The sequence below is a fragment of the Urocampus carinirostris genome, chromosome 15 (assembly GCF_059441175.1).
Source record: "Urocampus carinirostris isolate Australia breed hairy pipefish chromosome 15, RoL_Ucar_1.0, whole genome shotgun sequence".
Classification (NCBI taxonomy): domain Eukaryota; kingdom Metazoa; phylum Chordata; class Actinopteri; order Syngnathiformes; family Syngnathidae; genus Urocampus; species Urocampus carinirostris.
This window is the reverse complement of record NC_142363.1, coordinates 29351921-29373140: the sequence shown is the minus strand read 5'-3', so window position 1 is coordinate 29373140 and position 21220 is coordinate 29351921. Positions and strand designations below refer to the sequence as shown.

General features: G+C 39.6%; 1 protein-coding gene across 1 annotated transcript in view; it reads left to right on the top strand.

Moving 5' to 3' along the window:
• The window catches only part of syne2b (spectrin repeat containing, nuclear envelope 2b), a 95513-nt gene that overhangs the window by 43229 nt on the left and 31064 nt on the right, over positions 1 to 21220 (top strand). The window contains exons 59-79 of the mRNA XM_088354986.1: positions 79 to 2110; positions 2342 to 2670; positions 2749 to 2893; positions 2966 to 3166; positions 3249 to 3508; positions 4110 to 4269; positions 4553 to 4705; positions 6353 to 6493; positions 6593 to 6769; positions 6860 to 6997; positions 8153 to 8338; positions 8420 to 8533; positions 8605 to 8757; positions 8826 to 8927; positions 8992 to 9069; positions 10213 to 10338; positions 11407 to 11466; positions 12325 to 12469; positions 17411 to 17646; positions 19325 to 19558; positions 19684 to 19760. Of these exons, the coding sequence (XP_088211112.1) occupies positions 79 to 2110; positions 2342 to 2670; positions 2749 to 2893; positions 2966 to 3166; positions 3249 to 3508; positions 4110 to 4269; positions 4553 to 4705; positions 6353 to 6493; positions 6593 to 6769; positions 6860 to 6997; positions 8153 to 8338; positions 8420 to 8533; positions 8605 to 8757; positions 8826 to 8927; positions 8992 to 9069; positions 10213 to 10338; positions 11407 to 11466; positions 12325 to 12469; positions 17411 to 17646; positions 19325 to 19558; positions 19684 to 19760 (5247 nt within the window). The remainder of the gene's footprint in view (positions 1 to 78; positions 2111 to 2341; positions 2671 to 2748; positions 2894 to 2965; positions 3167 to 3248; positions 3509 to 4109; positions 4270 to 4552; positions 4706 to 6352; positions 6494 to 6592; positions 6770 to 6859; positions 6998 to 8152; positions 8339 to 8419; positions 8534 to 8604; positions 8758 to 8825; positions 8928 to 8991; positions 9070 to 10212; positions 10339 to 11406; positions 11467 to 12324; positions 12470 to 17410; positions 17647 to 19324; positions 19559 to 19683; positions 19761 to 21220) is intronic.

Below are 21220 nucleotides of genomic sequence, written 5' to 3'. Positions count from 1 at the left end.
TCATTGCCCATAAAAAGCATTTTATGACTGTAGTTTTATTTCTATTACAGATTGTTGACTTTCCCTTTTTTCTTGTAGTTCCCCAGCAGAAAGCTGCCACAAAGATATGGAACGTCTAAACTCCATAAAGAGAGATCTTGATGAAAAAAGGACTGTCCTAGGGGAGTTGCTCCGCATCCATACAAAGCTTTACCCTCTTCTTAGCCACTCAAATCAAATAGCTGCAAAGGACATCTTGCGGACTCAACATCATGAATGGAGAAATCTAGAGCTATCTGTAGAAAAGGCGCTGCGTCATACAGATCTTAAAAGCCAAACCTGCAAGAACCTTTTGCTGGAGTTATCGTTCCTACGGGAACACATGGAATCAATCAGTAAAGAACTTAAAGTCCCTGAAGGGTCTCAGTGGGATTACAAGAAAGCAAAGCAGTTGATGATTGCACAGGCTAAAGTTAAAGCTTCCCACGTCAAATATCACTATTTAAAGGAAGGGTCTGAAGAACTACTCTCAAGGTTATGGCCCAAAGAAACGGCAGAGATAAAGGAAGCTCTCATTGATGTCAAAGACCAACTTTGTCTTACCGAGGAATCAATGTCCTTTCCGATCCAGCAAGGCTGTCATCCTGTCATAAAGGAAATTTTGACATTGGGAAGAGACGGCCTTTCCTGGATAAATCAGGTTCAGACCGATATTGTAGAAAAGCACAAGAAGGTGTCACTGTTCCCTGAAGAGGTTCACCAGCAGCTACAGGCATTAAAAAAACTGCAGTCCCAGGTCACAGTCAAGCAGAGGCAACTTGACTCACAGGTGAAGGCTGCAGCAGAACTTCTGCCACAGCTGGACCAAATTGAAGAAATGCCATTAATGCGCACTGTGCTTGATTATCTTGAAGAACAATTGTTGTCGATCCCACAGAAGCTTTCCGAGGCCTTAATGGACATAGATTCAGGTCTGCACGTCAGAGAAAAATTGTCAGAGGAGAGTGCAAATATTGATTCCTGGATTGGGACACATCTGCAAACGGAATTAACAAACGCTGGCGAGATCAATCAAAGTTGTCAGGAGGTCCAGGCGATGCTTGTAGAAGTGGAAAATAAGTCAGCTGCTTGTGAGGCACTTTTGATGAAGAGTAAAGACATTGCGTCCGAGCTTACCATCACGGAGAACTTGCAGCTATTTGACAAGCTTACCAACCTACAGGAAGATATTTGCACTATTAGCAACTTCCAAAGGGCTAACAGACATGAGATTGCTGAATATAACCAAACTATAGATTCAAATAGGAGAGAACTTGATTTGGTTGAACAAAGCTTGAGGCAGATGCAAGACGATCTGAGTAAAATTAGGTTTCCTGTGACAACGGAATCGCTACAAGTTTTTGAAACTTTCAAAAACACGCTTTTAGAGCATGAGTCCAAGATTGACCTTCTCCAAGCCTGGATTCAAGAAAAGAAGACGCACGAATTGTACTCTGCCATTGCTGAAATTGATTGCAAAATGACTGGCTTTGAATTAAAGGCCAAAGAGCACGAGAAGTACCTCAATATGAGGCAAAATCTGGAGGACCTCAAAGAAACTGCAGAGGAGCAACTCTGTCAGTCAGGAGAAGAAAAATCAGTGGTGGAGTGGTACAAAATTCTCCAAAAGCTTCTCTTTCACTTTCCTCTCATAAATATATTATGCAGGGAGGTGGGATCCAAGCTCGAGATGATCTCCACTGACCTATACCCTGCTCAGCTGTGTGCTGAGCAACAAAGACTTCATCAAAATGAGGAAAGCATTAAAAGTATGGAAATGAAGACCCTCAATAAACTCAGCATTGTCAATCATTCTCTGGTAAAAGAATTGAACATCGACATGGAGAGGAATTTTATACAAACCTTCCTCAGACAAGCTCAGCAGAATCTCCAGAACCCCATACTTATGGCGCCAAATGAAAGAGATATAAATAAGGAATACCAGAAAATACTTTTTTTGAAAACAACTATTGAGTCACAAATGAGAGCACTGGAGGTTCTCGAACACAATGAAACGCTCAAGGAAGGGACCAGCTCATCAGATCTTGAAGACTTGAAGAATTGTGTTCTTAGTGATTGTGACTCACGAATGGTAAGTGGACCTGTTTTTTTCTGGAGTTTAAAGTTGACAGCAGATAGTCATTTTGGCAGTTACCAATCTGCAGCCTTGCTTTATGCTCTGCGAGTGGACGTGTTATGTTGAAAACAGGCACCTGCTGACACTTCCAATTAACATTTCCTTTCAAAATCCTGCTTCGCTTTTTAATTTGCTAAGACTGAACTGCATTACATAACCAGCGTATGTGATGAATTTATCTTCTAGGATAACATTTCTGCTGCAAGGACATCACTGAGAAACTTCACCTGTACTGTCAAAGAAGCACTGCAGTTATTGAGAGACTTTGAGGTCTCTGTGCATCTTCCTGCTTTAACTGAGCTCTGTAGTAAAAAGCTATTGGAGACCCAGGAGAAGTTGGCCTCACTGGAGGATCATTTTCACACTCACATGGACCAAATATGCCAAGTACCCATGCATCCCTCCCTAGCCCCTTTTGAGGTGGAGCGTCTCCGAGAAAGTATCCTGAGTCAGCTCCTTGTGAGGATGTCCACTCTTAAGGCAAAAGGCTACCTTCAACTGGAGAATCTCAGCAGGTTGTACATTTATCCAATTGCCGCTATGGCTATTCAGGGTAGTTTTACCTTTAAATTGTTAAAAAATGTTTCTCACAGCTGTGCAGAAAACGAAAAGGGATATGAAAAGTTCCATGAAGAAATAAGTCAAAGTCTGAGAAAATCTGAAGAGAGCCTGGAGAAATTAATCCCTCAAACAGTCAATTCTATGTCTGACTGCACTGAGACCCTGGAAATGCTTGACGTAGGTATCCAACTGCAGATGCAAAGTATTCCTAAAACCTGACTTAAACTGTTTTTTGGCTCTCTGGTGCAGGTCATACATGGTGATCTAGACTCTGTCCAGAAGCACATTGAACAGATGGTGGAGTGGTGTCCTGAGCAGAGATGCCAGGGGCACAGAGAGGTCTTCATGGCTGCCACCTGGAGAAAGATAACCAAACTCCGCCTTTGCTCACTTCAACTTACTGCCAGACTCAAACAGAAGATTGTGGAATGGAGTGACATCACCCACAGTGTACGTCTTGACAGGCCTGTGGAGTGGTAATCATGTGTAAATGTTCATGAACACAAAATAGCTGTCCACTTTTGTTTCTTAGGTACCAAAGGTTTCTGCTCTACTAAACCAGATGAAGGAAGAGCTTCCTGAGTCTGCTCCGTTGATAGCCTCCACAAAAGAACTTCTTGACCTGAAGCAGAGCTGGGAACAGTACCAGGACCAACTGGACTGCGAAAATAACGCCCTCTGTGCCTTAGAATTACATGTTGCCAGGCTGCTGGGTATCCCTACCAATTTGGAGCAGGCGCCACCAACGCCCATCTGTCAACAATTACAAGAGATGCAGACCACCTACGACAGGTAAGGTGGCAGTAAATGTATGTCTCAAGGACCTAATCAATTGATAAATAGACCTTTTACACATTTACAACTCTTTTCTACCAGTCTTCGAAAATCATAAATGAAAGATACTTATTGTGATACATGATAAAAGTTGGTCGGATGCCCTCTGGAAGAAAATCAGACACACTGGCTGAAGATGAAAAAGTTTTTTTTTGACTTAGCTCAAGTGGGATGGAAGGAGATATTATTTCTGGTCAAAATCATACTGAGCCAGTTCACCATCAGAAAAAGGCCATGCTGGTCAAGTGTTTCTCAGCGAATATATAGATAATTTGTGGACCGTCCCCTAGGAGAAAACAGGTCATCTGTTTTACACTTCAAGATACCTTCCTCTCTCCATGTGTAGGTTTATTATCCGGCACTCTGGTGCCAGAATACTAGACTCCTATATTCAGGTACTTTGAAATAACATCATCAGAGAAAAGGTACACGGTATGTGACATGTACACTCAAACCAATCCTGATAATTAGCACAGTATTATAGTTGTTGCCTATCAAAATATACCTTAATACTATAAAAACATGCACCATAACAGAACATGATTGTCTGGTTCCCTAGCATTCGACAGCGGACCAGAGAAAATTTGGAGTGGATCAAGCTGGAGTTGGAGGAGAAAGAAAAAGTGCAAGGGGAGCTACAGGTAGTCTGGGTCTGGTTGACGACAGCTGACAGCATCCTGTCAGAGATGGATCCAAGCAGTAGCACAGCAGAGCTGAAGGTATGAACGCAGAGGTGGGCAATTTGTTAGCGTAATAGAAGCGCTCTGCATCGTAAGTGGGTGCTTTTTGATGCTCAGCCTCATAAAAATCTATGCAGAGTAGACTGCTTTCGCAGACTGTATTTTGATAGATAGAATGCTCAAAAGCTAACACATACATTGCCAGAAATTGCCAGTAGTTGATGCATTATTACATTACTTTATATACATTGTTAAAGTTCCTACCCAAATACAAATGATTTTGAGAGTGGAGTGTCCTGACATAAACGTTGCATGTCTTCAGGAAATCCACAGCCAGCTCTGCATCCAAAAAGCACTGCTCCATCGAATTCAGCAGAGGCTGAAGTCAAAATATTCGGATTATGGCGTAGTCCCTGCAGAGATCAATGGACAGCTTCAGGATGTCCAAAAGACCCTGGATCAAGTGGAAGCTAAGGTGAACAGAGCATGTCTGCTGGTATGACAAAGACATTTTGCATGCAAATTGAGTAGCCGCCCGGAAAGTGGTGAACCTACGTTCTGACGTTTTCAATTTTTGTTGTAGAATAAGATGACTTTTTACCCCCTATTAATGGCATTATCCCCTCTACACCGCATCAGCAAGTTATTTCGCATGCCCAAAAACGAGTAACGTCTCAACTTTGCCTGACTGCTATTGGTCAACATCATATAAAATGTTGTTCTGCTATTGGTTTTCGTCACGGCATCATGAAAATTCAATTATGTTATTGGCTGAACTACACCACACAAGGTCTTTTGTTCTTCATCTAGTTCAGAATCTGGTGGGATTTGTAAAAAATGTACACGATGACGATACAATACTGTAATTTTTTGTACTGTATTTATTGGCTATGGCGTCCAAAGCTTGTCGCAATGATTACAATGAAGACTAAGGTTAGTTTTATAAAGAAATACAAAGAATACATTATTGAATGTAGGTGAAACTAAGAAGATGATAATTGATTTCCGTACTAAGCCTCCCCCGCATGTGCTACTGTCAATTAATGGTAGTGAGGTGGAACTGGTCCATTCATTCAAGTTTCTGGGTACTTACTTGTGAGCTGACCTCACATGGACTGTCAATGCTACTGATATTCTAAAGTCAGCCAGACAAAGGCTCTACTTCCTTCGTCAACTCAAATCATTCGGAGTCCGTCAATCCATTCTAGTCTTTTTATTGTGCTATCATTAAATCCGTTTTAACCAGGTCAATCACAGTTTGGTTTGGTCGCGTCAATCAGAAAGAATTGTCAAAGATGGAATCAGTAGTGAGGACGGCAGAGGAAATAATAGGTACTGGCCTCCCGTCCCTGCAAAGTATTTACATTGATCGAACTAGAAAACGGACACTAAAAATTATAGACGATCCCAGTCACCCTACTTGCAGGTACTTTGATTACCTGCCGTCAGGTCGCCGTCTTCGCTCCATTGCGAACAAAACTTCACGTCTTAAAGAGAGTTTTTACCCTTCCGCTATCCATATGTTCAACGGGAATTGATTTAGGTTATTATGTATAGTATTATTATGCTAACGGAGTTCCTCCGACCTATTCTACTCTAGTCTTGTTATTTACATCTTCTTTCTTTTTAAACTATTCTATATGGTTACCTTGTATTATACACTACAAAATCTTTTTTACTCTATGCTTTTTATTCTTTTAAATCTATTATTTTATTATTATTGAGTGTTCGCGTGTCAAATGATTTCTTGTATATATCATGTTTATGGTTTATACTGGCTGAATAAATTAATACAATACAAAAAGAATGCACAACCAATATGCGATTGGGGCTATTATTTAAAATAAGGAAGCGATTGAAGCAAGGAAATCCTCTAAGGGCATGACAATCCTGGCAATTGGAAGTTTTAAAATCTGTTTAATTGTTAATCCACTGTTGCCCCCTCTGCATCCACTCGCTACTCTACTCTACCAGCTGAAGACACATAACACATTAGCCATGCATCACCATAGGTTTCTATCTATAAAGAAATTTCACCTAGCGATCCCAACCTCAACACAGATTAATGTTCTGTCCTTTGGCCCTGCTTTAGCTGTCTTTTTGCCCATTTTTTTCCATCCAGGTTGAAGATGCGATCGAGAAGAGCGGACCCGTGCACAAAATTGGAGTGAAGCTACTGGAGACACAAGCAGGTCTCAGGTCAGTGCAGGAAAGGTTGGAAAGCAGAAGTCCTAACGTGGCGGATGCAAAACAAGCCCAGAAGGTGAGTAAAGGGAACTTTTGACTTTTTGATCCCTGAGTCTTGGAGGACTTATGAATCTTGTCGGAAAATTTTACTATTGGTTGTTGCCTTTGTGGGCAGCTGTTATGGGAGGAGCTAGACAAATGGCGCTCACGTGTGGCATCACTGGAAGCAGACGTGCAGGGCTTAGAGAGTCCACAGGAGACGCTGTCCCTCACAAACAGCTTGTTGGAGGTCCAAAAGTTTCATGCTAAACTGGTCAAGTGTGCCGAGGAGAAGACGACCCTTATCAGCAAGGTGAAAAAACCCATTTGACCTCGGTTTCAATGAAAAATTTGGCACTTCTATGTTTATATTGGTTAAGCCTTACCTTGTGTTTTTTGTCAGACACATGCTTGGCTGAAGGAACATCGGGACATGATTGAAAGTTCCAGGACTTGGATGTCAGAGTCACAATCATGGCTGGCGGCTCCGCGCAAGTATACCACGTCCAAATGTCTTCATGAGCACGTCCAAGCTCTGCAGGTCAGCAGCTTCAATCGAATTAGCCCATTAGTTTGTATGTACAGTAAACCCCCGGGATACGGCATTAATCCCATTCTGAATTGACATTGCAAAGTGAAAGTGCTGTATGGAGACCCATGGTATAGAAACCCATGGTAATTAGCTAGGACCTTCAGAAACCTGAATTTAAAATGAAATAAAATGAAATAAATACTACTTTTGTGTAATATTATTGTAGTTTATAAAAAAATGCATGTAAATGAAAAATTTAACTATTTACTTGATGTAATGTGATTGAACTGGTTGAGTGGAGTGGTGGGTGGATGCAGAGGGGGGTAGAAGACAGCGGATTAAAAATTAAACTGATTTTTAACCATCCACTCGCCCAGATTGTCATTCCCTTAGATTTTCTTGCTTTAATCACTTCCTTTGAATAATAGTCCAGATCATCGACTGGTTATGGCCATGCAACTTAGCGAGGGTAGTGATTTTTGGGCCTTCTTCATATTTCTTGATAATCGCAAACTTTTCCTCCATGGTATTCATATTTTTTGCTTTTCCTTCAGCATCATTGTTAACTTTACACCTAGCAAATAAATACAGTTAAAAAATAAAGTCTTGTATCGCCGACTCCCAGAGTCTTTGCGAAGCACAGAAGATTCTAAACCAGGGTTCGGCAACCCAAAATGTCGAAAGAGCCAAAACCGACCGAAGAGAACAAAAACAGAAATATGTTTGGAGCCGCAAAAAAAGGAAAGCCATATATAAATTTACTAATAAATTAAAACCAAAAGGGGGTTAACTCTTCAAAGCTCGTCATTTAATGTTTATTCTAAAAAATGTAAAGCACTGGAGAACGTTTGTGTTGTATTTGTCCTCTTAAAGGATAACACAAAAAAGGAAAAAAACGTAATCCTCTCTCCTCATCTTTTTCCATTTTGATCGTTCCTGAAAAAGCTCAATGGCAGTTCTATAGAACCATATGTGGCTCTAGAGGTGTAGGTTGACTTTCTGGAAAATGTCATAAAGAGAGGCCAATTAAACATCTCATTCCAAACTGTAAATTGACTCGTCATAAGGTGGGGACGCCGTATCCTCGGGGTGTACTGTAGGTTGGAGGCGAACAAGAAGTCCATGCCTGGGCGTCTGAAATATTCTTCCCTCTGGATGTCACAGACGGTGTTGAATGACTCTTCGCGGATCAGGACAACCTTGCAGGGTTTCATCTCAGTTTTGGAACAAATGTCTCAGGTGATAGAGGTCTCAGTTCTCCGAGAGCAGTTGATGGAAGCCGACCGCCAAATGGTGGGCATCCAGGACAGCTTCACAGCTCCCTTTGCCGAACTTGAGCGCGCCGCTGCAGTAAGTCCACCTTTGATCTGACAAACCGGTTGTGGTTTTTACCCGGCTGATGTCCGCTTGTGTCATCCTGCGATTCCCAAGGTGGTGACCTCGATGGAGGCTGAAGTCAAGATAATGGAAAATAACGTCGCCGACCTCAAGACTATCTTCTTTTCTCGGGAGACTTTGCCCAGTCCCAAAGAGAAACATTTGAAGGTGGCTTTTGTCCTCAAGTGAAACAAAAAAAAAATGCTTCAGGTGCTCAAAGCGCTTTGTACCTTACACAGATGATTGAGCAGAGGATCCAGTCCATGCGGAGTCGCATCGCTGACATCCAGAATGCCAAGCGAGGCCTTCGTCTTCCTGTAAATGCAGAGGAGACATTGCATGTGTTTAAAGTCATCGACAAGCTCCAAGCTTTATTACAGGACCTAGAAAAGGTTAGTCCATTGGAGGGTCTATGGCTTTTGAGCAGGCAAAAATATCCTCCTTGCTCTCGTTATTATAGAAAGTACCAGCTCTGTTCATCCAGCAGCTCCCGGTTCAAAGGAATCGAGACAGGATCCCACCGGCAGAATCCGAAGCAGAACCCGAGCTGTCTAGAGCAGAGGTGAGTCACCGGGCTTGTCTTTGTCACTTCAATTCTGAATGGTTTGCGGTCTGTAACCTGTCAGGAGGACGATGCTGAGTCTGTCTACATCAGAACGGCCACCTCTGAGCAGGAAAGTTCTGGGATGGGTGACAACATACCGGTAAGACCCCAAAACTTTGAAAATTCGCCTCTAACCGGACGGTGAGCTTCCAAGGACATTTATTTTGCTAACATTTTAGCTCACTGTTATAGAAGAAGTGGGGAATCACTGATTACCTCAGGGACCAAAAAGGGGCACCACATCGGTACCGTTTTCTTGTCAGTGAACTGAATTAAAAGTAGTATTTGAAGTTCACTACACTTTATTAATCTGTTTTTTGTCTTTTTGATAGTGGAATTAATGACTCATTTAAAAAACACTCTTGTGAAGGGCGAAGAGGATCCAAATGCAGACACTTATTGAGTTGACAGTTCTAAGGAAATAACACAAGGCGCTCCACAGTGGAGGACATTAAATAATGGGCAAAGAATAAACAGTCCTCAAGGTTATAAAAATACAAAAGTTTTACTAGGCACAAGGCAAGCATCAAAGCTTTGAAGAGGTGGCCCAGAACGTGCCTAAGTGTCAATGATCCGACGCTGAGGATCTGTCCATGCCGCTGTTAACTGCTGAAGTCTCAATGAGCACTGGGTGTGCCCAATCAGACTATAAGTCCCCCGATGCCCTCTGGTGGGCATTGGTGCACTGGACCTCTCAGACACACCCACACACACACACACACACACAAGCTTTGATTGATTGGATACGTACAATAAACCGTGTTTATTCAAACCGATGTCACTCCAAAAACACTTCAATTTGAAATCTATATCCTAAAACATCTACTAAAAAAAAAGAAAAAGAAACAAAGACAGGGGGGCAGATGGCGATTATCTTGAATTATTTTGTGAAAAGAGGTAGTCGCAACTATCATAATCTCGAATTGCCAAAAATATGAAAACATACTCAAAGGGATTAACACAGCTGTGGTCCTTCTTCAACCGACATAACAGTCACCGGGGACAGACTGACAAGTTTGTTGTAGGGGGAGACTTGAACATCCTATCTCTAGACCAGTTCTTGGTGGGTTTTTTTCAAACAACTTGGATTCCAAAGCTGTTGTCTGATACTCAACGTTTCTCCTTCTTATGGCGTGAAGTCAAGACGTTAGCGCTAGCTAGCGACGATATTGAATCACGCATTTTCTACTTGATCAATATTGTCCTTGTCCTCTTTGGGAGCACGTGTATCTTATTTCTGCAGCGAGGGCGTTACGGCAGCGAGGAAGCATCTGGCGAGGAGACTGGGGGAATGGTGCAAGGAATGAAGGCAGGTGCAGGAAGTGCTTTGTGGTGGCTCTTGGGTACTTTGCTGGGGGCATCTTCAGAGGTAACCAACTAATCTTCAAATGTCCACAACTCCTGTTCCTTCTCTTCTTCCTTCTTGGCCTTTTTTTCGATCCACGAAGTTGTTTAGTGTCTTTTATACTGCATGCTTCCCACCGGCTTTAGGTTGTTCATTGTGTTTCTGTTTCTGGATTTCATTTTTCTGCATGCTTCACAGCTTGTTTACTTTTGTGTGGACTGACATTTCAAACCTCTGTTCTTCTGCTTACAAACAACAGAACCATTCCTGGTTAAAGGTTTACCATAGACCAGGGGTCACCAACATGGCAGCCCCATAAGAACATCTGAGTATCTCGTGGAACAGTTCTGAAAATAGCAGACCATTGGTCATTGGGATTTTATTGGAAAATTTATTTCTAACTGGCATGATGTTTTAGTGGTTGACTGAGTGTCACGGGACCGGACCAGATCGGAGGCAGGAAGCAGGAAGGGTGAACTAATTCGCGTTAACGATCAGTTACTTTTATTAAGGAAATAAAAGTCGTCCAACACTCAGGGACAAAAAAAACAAACAAACAGGAACTCAGACTAGGAATACTCACAAAACAGGCTTTTACTCAGAACGGGCAAGTACAGGTTTCCTCAAGTCAAACAGAACAGAATAATGCAAAGTAATGCAATGAACCCGCAACCCGCAATCCCCAAAACCCGCCCTTAAGAAGCACACACGCAAATTAGAAAATCTGCTACAGCCGGTGCCAAGGGGGCGGGGCCAGCCGGTCGCCACGGCGACCATGCTGGACATGACACTGAGCCTACTTACAATACATAAACCTCCCAATAAAATAATGATAACATAATAACAACATGAGTTATTATTTTTGAAATACATATAAAACCAGTAGCTCATTATGCTAATCAGTAACAAAGAAGTAGCTCTCAGCTTAAAAAAGGTTGGTGATCCCTGTTATAGATTAGTTAATTGTGAGACTGAGTGCAAACAATTACTAAAGAATGATCAGTAGTTCTATAGCTATCCTGTAGTTGCATTTAGTAAAGAAGTTACTTGTCTTGCAGTATGTTTATTATTTTGTACTGATTTTGTTGTTAGAAGCAGGATGTCAGCAAGCCAGACACCAGCCAAGCTTCACGCCGACAAGAAACTGTACAGGTAAAATTTAAAAAATAATTAAAATCTATCACAATCCATCAAAGTTACAAAGCAAAATCCAATTAAATAAGTTACAATTTTCATAGACACTTATAATATGTAGAGAAGACATCAATGGATTTTGACCGGGAGAGAAGACTTCAAATAAGAAAAACCAACCTGTTCTAAAGGCCCTTCCTTAAGCTTTTTCTTTTTAAGAAATCTCCAAGGTTACAAAAGCAAATCTGCCTTAAAGGGTGTGGTGATCAAAGAACGGCAACATGATTGTCTTTATAGTGACAATGATTCAATAGTCAAAAATACGGACAACAGTGCGCAATAATAATCAAAATAGTAAACTGGCATCCTGATAAATCTCCTTTGCAGTTGTCCAATATTAAAACAGAATAATCAGTAATCAGTATCAGTAATGATGACATCAAAACGGCCCAGATTTATGCTAATCACCAATAGCGTTTTTTCTGTTATCTTAAGCAGAGCCATTGTTGGTCACGAGCTGAAGCTTACGCAACTGGTGATGTTCTGGATTTTGCTTCTTAGAATCTATTCTAAAACACAAAAGGCCTTGATTATATCAGCACGGGCATAAACAGTAGTGCTTGAAAGTCCCTTGGTTTAATCTTTGCCTATCTCACTGCCATTGACGTCTTTGTCCATCAATATCAGTGAATGAGTTATTGTCAATAACGACAACAAGCGTCTCTTGTTGTGTACGGGATGGTGTGGTTGTTAAAACAGTTCTTACCATAACAAAGTTTTCTTAGATCATTCTGGTCCTGAGTGGTTAAACCATTTAAATTAATCAAAATAGCTCCACTTGGATTTGATAAACATGCTTGCAACTTGCTCAATTTTTAGATTTCCAGCAGCGTAGATCCGGAACCCTTTGAAGATTTGTCATCCACCCCGGAGTCAGCCAGACATCAGAACGCCCCCGGCCGCACGGTAAACACCTCCACCTCCACCAAACCAGCGGCCGCTTCCCAGCAGAGATGTGAGATCTGCTAAACATGGAGAAACCATTCAAGTCTTGATGGCTACCTTTTTGTGCCTGGGTTTGGATAGGAGAATTTCTTCCTCTTTAGTCCGGTAGACAAATGTTTGTGGGTTAGCTTTGAGCCTTGAGTCTGCATCTGGGTATTGACCAAGGCTTTCTTAACCACTTGGAGAAAAGCCAAGCTTAGAGAAGATACCTTGGGGCGACGCATAAAGAACCTAAAAGTCTTTAAAGCAGAAAAACACTAGATGATTCTTCACACCCACGCAGTTTGCCATTTCTTTTTTTAGGTAGCACTCCTGACCTCGTATTTTCTGAGTTGAAGTTGGTTTTTCCTGCAGACATGCATGTGAATTCTTGTTAAGTCTAAACTTTAGTAGACGCTCAAACTAGGGAGAGAAGACATCAATGGATTTTGAACTTGCAAGAAAGACCAGGAGAGGGGCTTTCAGATAGGAGAATTCCACCCTTTATCAAAGCCCTTCTGGGCCCCCTCTTTTTATTTAATCTTCAAGGATACGAAAAATAGATCATCCCTATGGTGAGAGGAAAACTAAGAACAGCAACATGATTGGCTGATAGCGACAATGGCATAATAGTCAAAACCAAAAACAGTGAGTCAAAATAAGGAACTGGGATCCTATGAAACCTCCTTTGCACTTGTCCAATATTGAAAAGAGAATAAACTTATCAATTGTTTTTTGGGTGGGTAGAGACATTTTTGTTCTAACTTTTTTAATCATTTTCTAGTTCTGCTCAATATTATTTATTTTTTTCAAATATTTTTCTGATTTAGAGACAAACAACAAAACAGTTTGTAAATTGAATTTTAAAGAGCTGTTAAACAAACAACTTTAAGTTCAGAGGTAGAAAAATAAATAAATACTCAAATAACAATGTGGAACTCTGATTTCCAGTCACTTTTTTCCCGTTTTGTGGATTTCTTGTCTTTTTTTTAAGTTTTTTTTTACCGACATAAAAAAATCAGAAACAGAAAACAAACATGAAAAATATATTTTTTAAGAACTGAAGAGAAAAAAAAAGACAATTTGAAAAACATTAAAAAGAAATATTTACTTAAATATTTTGAAAATAGAAAAAAAAGAGGAAAAAAAAAACAGAAAAACATGGGCTAGGAGTGCCATCCAAATCTAGTGACGTTACGTCTTTTTTCACTACAATCTTTTTCGGCTGCCTTAAAAATATCTCCGACGACAGCATGTTGCTTAATATAACCAAGACACTCTTGAAAACTTCATTGTGGAAATGCGTTGCCATGGCGATGCCGTGCAACATGACTATCTGTACAGTTGCTGGGGGGCAAAAACTTCAGTTCACTTGCATGTGATGTTTTTCTCACAAACCCACGCTCACTTATAAACAACACGTCTTCCCGTTTGCTGATCTGCTTACTATAATTCCAAACATCGCATTTTCTTAACCAATAAATGCCAAATCCAGGGGAAGCGCAGACCCTAATAATTAATGAATCGCAGTGTTAACTCTTTGACCTGTGTGGTTTTGATTGCCATGGCGACACGAAAACAAAATACCCAACCGACCCTTCAGGGGTCAGCATGAAGTCTTATGAGTTCTGCATGGATGACATATCCTTCCCTTGCTATATATATTTTTTTTCCTGACTTGCTCTTGAATCAATAAATCTCTGATATTTATCAAGTCTCTTGCTGTCTTTTTGACTTTGCTCAACACGGAAATAACAAAATAATAACACTCACATTTTTGCTTGATTTATTTGCACTTTACCATATTGACAAACTTTACGTAACATTTTAGATTTAAGATGCAGAATCCAGCCACAAAAATTTGGGGGGGAGCTGTGCTCTACATTAGGGGACTCCAACTCACGGCCCGGGGGGCAATTGGCCCCCGCTGGATAACAGTTTGAGGCCTCTGCCTTAATATGAAAGTTTATAGGGACGGTGTGTAGTATTAAAGGTCTTTTGTTGGTAAAAATCATTATTAAATATAGAATATTGATTTAAAAATAAGCATAAAAATTCCCGAACTATGATTTAAATGTGCATGTATTAAAATACTTGTAGGTTGAGATATTTGCATTTATTTGACATGGGTTAATTGTGGGGCAGCACAACGGCGCAGTGTTTAGCGCGTGTGCGGTACAGTTCTGAGGTCATGAGATCGGACCTCCTGTGTGGAGTTTGCATGTTCTCCCCGTGATTTCGTGGGTTTCCTCCGGGCACTCAGTTTTCCTCCCAGATTCCAAAAACATGCATGTTAGGTTAATTGGCCGGTCCAAATTGTCCCTCGGTGTGAATGAGCGAGGGAATTGTATGTCCGTCTCTGTGTGCCCTGCAACCAGTTCAGGGTGTCCCCCTGCCCACTACCCGAAGATGGCTGGGACGGGCTCCAGCACCCCCGCGACCCTACTGAGGATAAGCGGTCCAGATAATGGATGGATGGAGTTAATTGTGCGCCATCTTGCTACTAAGGGTACCCCCCCCCCCCCAAAAAAAAACAAAGTTGTTCTTTTTGTTCTTCTTTTGGTTCTTCTTTTGGTTCTTTTTTGAAAAAAAAAATTCTCTTTCTTTCTTCTCATTGTTTTTCTTTTTTCTTTTCCTCTTCATGAAAGGCCGGGCAAGAAAATGAAAAAAGAGTTAGTCCACTTTGAGACTCCATAGTTTGTCTTCTTCCTTGTGATTTGTAACACTAATTTCAATTTTCACAACACATTACAGTGACATCTAGCGGTCAAATAATACAGTCCGTTTTATGTGGGTGCAACCCATGCAAATATTGGATTCATTAATTACTGATTGAACAAATTTCTTGGTAATTCTTGATGTAAATGTAAATACTCTGCATTTATATAGCGCTTTTCAAGTCAAGAAGACCTCCCAAAGCACTTTACAATGTGCTTCACACTTTTCCCTTTTACACACTAACTAACAGATAGCAGGGTCAGGCATGCAAGGAAACTAGCTCCTATCCGGGGCATTAGGGATTCAGTCTCTTACCCAAGGACACTTTGACATGTAACACGGAGGAGCCGGGAATCGAACCTGCGACCTCTTGTTTTATTTTTAATTTTTATATCAAATATTGAGTGACAATTTTCCTCAATACATTTGAGTACAGTGGAACATTTTTATCAGAGGTTTTCTTGTGGAAAACTCGATTTGGCTCAACCTCATCCGGACCCTAGCCCCGGTGACCCCTGCTCTACATGCATCAAGTCCAATCAATATTCTGCAAGAATTGAACAAAGTCATAACGTGACTGAAGATCCAAAAGAGGGAACCATTGTAAGCTGTTTAGGAGATAGGAGAAAACTTGTGTTCTAAATACAAACCGAATTGAATTGGTTCTTAAAGTCCAATTGAGGGATGTTAAGGGGGGTGGAGCGAATTCACGCGCGTGCTGGTTGTTTTCTTTAATTGTAGGATAAAAATCGTGAAACTTAGAAAATAATTATTTCAAATATAGTCCAAAAGCCAACCCAAACCCCCCAAAAAATGAAAAAGAGTTCGTCAGAGAGAGACACGTTCGTGTGCATTTGGCACACGAGCAGCTTGACAGAGGCTGCAAAAATGATTTCAGCCAGAAGATGGCGTTAGAAATTAGAATATTTTGAATTTACGAACACGACCTTTAAATAAGAGGAGCTCAGAAGCCTAAAGTTTAACCATAAAAACTATTTTTTGGAAAATGTCATTGGCGTTGGCTTTCATTGTAGTAATAATACAATTTGACAGCATACGTAAATATTAAGTAAACACCAGTACCAAAACAAAAATAATTAATGTCAAATAATAAAAAAAAAAGATCCATGTGGTTTACATACCTGTCAATCCATAGGGTTTCCTCGTACTTTATACGTTTTTAATCATTTAAAATTGTAATATCTTTTATAACATTTTTACGAGATATTTTTTGGAATTAAATTTAAACAATTTTTTCTTAGGCCAAATTCATTTTGTAATTTGTTGCAGTACACTAGTAAATGTTAACTTGAAACAAACCTTTATTTGGAAAATTAAATAAACATACCTGTCAATCCATAGGTTTTCATCCTACTTTATACATTTTTGATCATATAAAATTGTAATATGCTTTATAACATTTTTACGAGATATTTGTTTAGAATTAAATTTAAACAATTTTTCTTAGGCCGAATTCATTTTATAAATTGTTGCAGTACACTAGCAAATGTTATCTTGGATCAAACCTTTATTTGAAAAATTAAATAAGCATACCTGTCAATCCATAGGGTTTCCTTGTACTTTATTTAAAATTTTCATTTAAAATTGTAATATGCTTTATAACATTTTTACAATATATTTTTTTAGAATTAAAAATTGTTCAAACCTCATATTGTTAGAATATGATATAATGAAATTGTGAATGTATTTAATTGCTGTTAAAAATGTCGATAAAAACTCATATTGTTGGGATATGATAATGAAATTGTGTTTAATTGCTGTTAAAAATGTCGAAAAAAATGTTAAAACGTCATATTGTCAGATATAACGAAATTGTGAATATGCTTAATTGCTGTTAAGATTGTCGAGAAATTTTTTTTCAAACCTCACATTGTTTATTTGCTGTAATTAGTGTCAATAAAATTGTTAAAAACAAACAAAAAAATAAACAATTTTTTCTTAGGCCGAATTCATTTTATAAATTGTTGCAGTACACTAGCAAATGTTATCCTAGATCAAAGCTTTATTTGGAAAATTAAATAAACTCGTTTAGTCAACTACACTGATTATTTTTGTTTGTACAGTATTGTAATGGCCTTCCTGTGATTAAATAGGTGTTGCATTGTGTTTGTAAGGTTTATTATTGTTTAATAAGGGAAATCGCAATCATTATTAAGGGGAACATTGACTTAGGTTGATTGTTGCCTGTTGAGGTCGTCTTTTTGTCTTTGAAGTAAACAAAAAGTTGTGTGTCATGGATCAGGTAGACTCCGCCCATCCAGGAAGTGGTTTCCGGGTCTAGGGTCTTGCCGTCTGCCTGCTGTTGTGCGTCCCTTTTGTCACCTGCACCAGGTGTCATCTTCTTTTACACAGGACGACACGATGCTGCAAGTGGAGGCAGAGGCGGTTCGTTACGGTTCGGAGGACGGAGAACCCAATTTACCGGACGACGCAAAAGAGAACCGCGGGGATGTTTCGGAACAGCTAGTCGCCTGTCAGGTAGGCCACGCCCACTCCGGTATCGGTTACCGAAAGGAAAACGTAATAAAAAAAATGTTTTTACTTTAGTTTGTTTTTCTTGGATTCTGGTGGTTTAAAAACATCCTTACTGAACCACACAATTAAAAAAAAGATTACGAAAAAAATATTAAACCTAAATGCATGCGCTCAGTACTGCCACCTGCCGGTAGAGGTACGTTACTCGTCCCTGGTCGGCCATTTTTTAACTGTCTGGCCTGGAGTTTCGTCGGATGACAAGTGGCTGATATGGTCAAATATTCGTAAAGTTTTCACTTTTTACAGATATATTTAAATACGAATTAGTTTATTGTGAGAGTTGATATCATTCAGTCTTTTTACATCTTTAATTGTTTTGTTAAAATGTTGTCTGCAGACGCATTTGTGAGAGTGAAAAAACCTGTACTCGGAACCTAATTGGTTTTTTAATTATTATTATTTTCACAAAATGGTGGATGCCTAAATTACTATCATCTAAAATATGTGAAGGCAGCCTTTGGACTTGTTTTACCTTTGCTTGGCTAATTATAGTGACCATGCTGTGTTCATATCCAGAATACACAACAATGTTTTGAACTGATAATATTTTTTGGGTAATGCATCTCAAATTTGAACGAATAAATGTTGAAATATGCTTGCCATTTCAGTAGAAAAGAATGGAATAAGTTTCTCGTTTATGTCATTGATTTCCAGGGTTGGGTAGGGTTACTTTAACTGGATTACTTTCAATTACTTTTGGATTACTTCAATACTAAATATGCTAATAAAAGACAAAAGAAACTAAATATGAATCAAATGATGACTCACAACACGTGGTAAGATTTCTCTCCTGGCTTTGATCTCCAGCAAAACTAACATAAAATGCGACAGACACAAAATGAAAATAAATCCAAACAGCTTGCCAACATCATTTTTACCGTTCCATGTATTCCGTTACTCCCCAAGCCTGCACAAAATTTAGTCATTTTATTCATATTTAGTTTATTTTGTCTTTTATTAGCATATTTGGTATTGGAGTAATCCAAAAGTAATTGAAAGTAATCCAGTTAAAGTAACCCTACCCAACCCTGTTGATTTCAAATTGGTGTACATGGATTACAACGAGCTTAGATGTGGCACTTCAAGACACACATCTAACACAAGACGTAGATAAGAAAAAAGAGAATATTTGAATACAGGCAATATTTACAGGGTAGTGCCTTTTGGACTGGCCTAAGTTGTAAGTGCATCATAAAGTAATGCAATTAAAAATAGTACAATGGTATTGTGCAATAGTAACAAGAAAGAAAGAAAAATCAGCAATATATGGTTTTCTTTGCACAGGCAAGATATTTTATTTACAGTTTAGTGTGCTTGTTTAGGGCCGAAGTGACTCTGGGGAAGAAACTCTCTAAGCCTGTTAGTCTTAGTTTCACGGCAACTGTAGCGTATACCAGAGGACAACAGGTCAAAGGGGGAGAAGAGTCCTTAATAATGTTGTCTGTTTTATCTGCGGAGTTAGAGTATTGTTCTCCAGACTGGGCAGAGACCAACCGATGATTGGTCTCTTTAAAAAAAATAATGAAGTATTGAATAAATGAACTAGAGTGACCTTAATATGGATTTGCAATCCGTCGAGTGTGACTCAGAGGAGGCCTGTGGCGCTTCTTTTACTCTTTAGGACCTGCTGTCCGAATTGGAGCAGAAGGTGTCTGTCCTGTCCGAATGGGGCTCGCCGACTGATCGGTTGCACCCTCAGGTTGATGGAGGGCCTCAAGAAGAGTCAGAACATGGCAGGCCCAACTGGGAAGCAGAGGTGGCGGCTCAACAACTTTCGTCCAAACTGGAAATTGTCAAGGCTCATCTGGTCCAGTTTCAGAATGTTTTGCTGGATAAAGAGCAGGCAATCCCTAAGGTATGGCTGCAACGTATATTCCAGACCTAGTTTGTGAGCCCTACATTTAAATTAGGCGTGATGTGTCCACTTCAAACAACGTAAAATATGTAATTGGACAGTTGATGTTGATTTTCCTGTTGCAGCAGCCGAGCAACCAGACAGATTCCACTTGGATTCCTAACGTTGGTGCCACCGCATCAATAAAAGACCTATCTACATGGTAATGTTGTATGTTACGAGCAGTGTTGTGTGCTTTACTGTAAAAAAAAGAATTAGTTAGTTACTTTCTTAATATAAAAAGTAATTTTCTTAACAACCACCCCAGATAACTGACTCCTAAAAGTGTTACTCTGAAATCATCTATCTAGTTACAAATGACCATATACAGACGCTGTCCTACTTACAAACAAGATCGTTGGTAAGTTGAATTGGTTCGTAAGTTGCTTCAGTGCTATATTTTGTATGTTTAAGGTTTATATAAGTAAGATGTATTGTTTTGTAAAATAAACATTTCATAAAACAATATGCTCTATAAAGATAAATAAAGTTAAGTGTAACTTACTTTTAAATGATGAGCTTCAAGAGGTCCTCCTCCGCGTTAGAGAGTGGCCGAAAAAAAGCGATCCAACCATTTTCTCAACCGCAGAAACAAATAAAATATGTAAACAAACCTGTGGAAGCAGCAACTCCTTCATATCTCTTGGCTTTTGCAATCTTGAGAGCTTGCAAACAGATACAGCTGAGACACTCCATTTCCATTTTTCTTTTGTTTTTAAACCCCTCAAAGATCTCTGAGTAAGACATTTTCTTTTTTCTAGACATGCTGTATTGCAAAAATATTTTACAAATGAAGATAACAAAATTCAGCACTCTTTTACCCTAAATTTTGTGCTCACGTTTGGCTCATTGATTTTGTTTGTTCCTGTTAAAGACACGACCCATCACTATCCCCACCCCACCCATGTGCTGCATACCATTCAGTTCTGGTGACAAACAACAAAATATGCGCATATAAACTGACACTCTTTGTTTTATAGTTGTAAATACGGCTTGGCTATGAGTATATATGGTAGGGTCAATATCACAATATATGTTGGGAGAAATTACGCATGCTTGAGACAGCACCACCGTAACTGTAATCAGTTGTAATTAGTAGTGAGACCCAACTGTGTTCACCACTCCCACTTGCTGTATTCAGGGTTTTGTTGCTGGATGATTGAGAATCGTACGACGCTTTGAGAATGGTGGAGGTACTGTCAAACAACAGAAGACAAAATGGTTCTTGATCTGCTTTTAAAAAATATTGAAGTAACGTACCATGTTGTAACGACAGTTGCATTAAAAAAATGTTGTATTAATAAACCGTTACAGCACTCGTTACTAAGAAAAGTACTGTAATTGCGTTCCAGGAATGTGATACTTTGTAACATGTTACTCCCAACACTGGTTACAGGCACAAGTCATGTAAACTAAATAAGGCTGAAATTTTGGGCGGAATCCCAGGGGTTTGGATGAAAAATTTACATTGTAAAGTAGGAGCAGGATTTTATTTTTAAGTTTGCCCACATTTTGTAAACTTCTCCAAATATGCTGCATTCCAGAAAAGTTGGGAGTTGGATATCTCCCACTCGAATGATACCAGATCCAACCTCAAAGCGTTCCGAGCGAATGTAAAGAGTA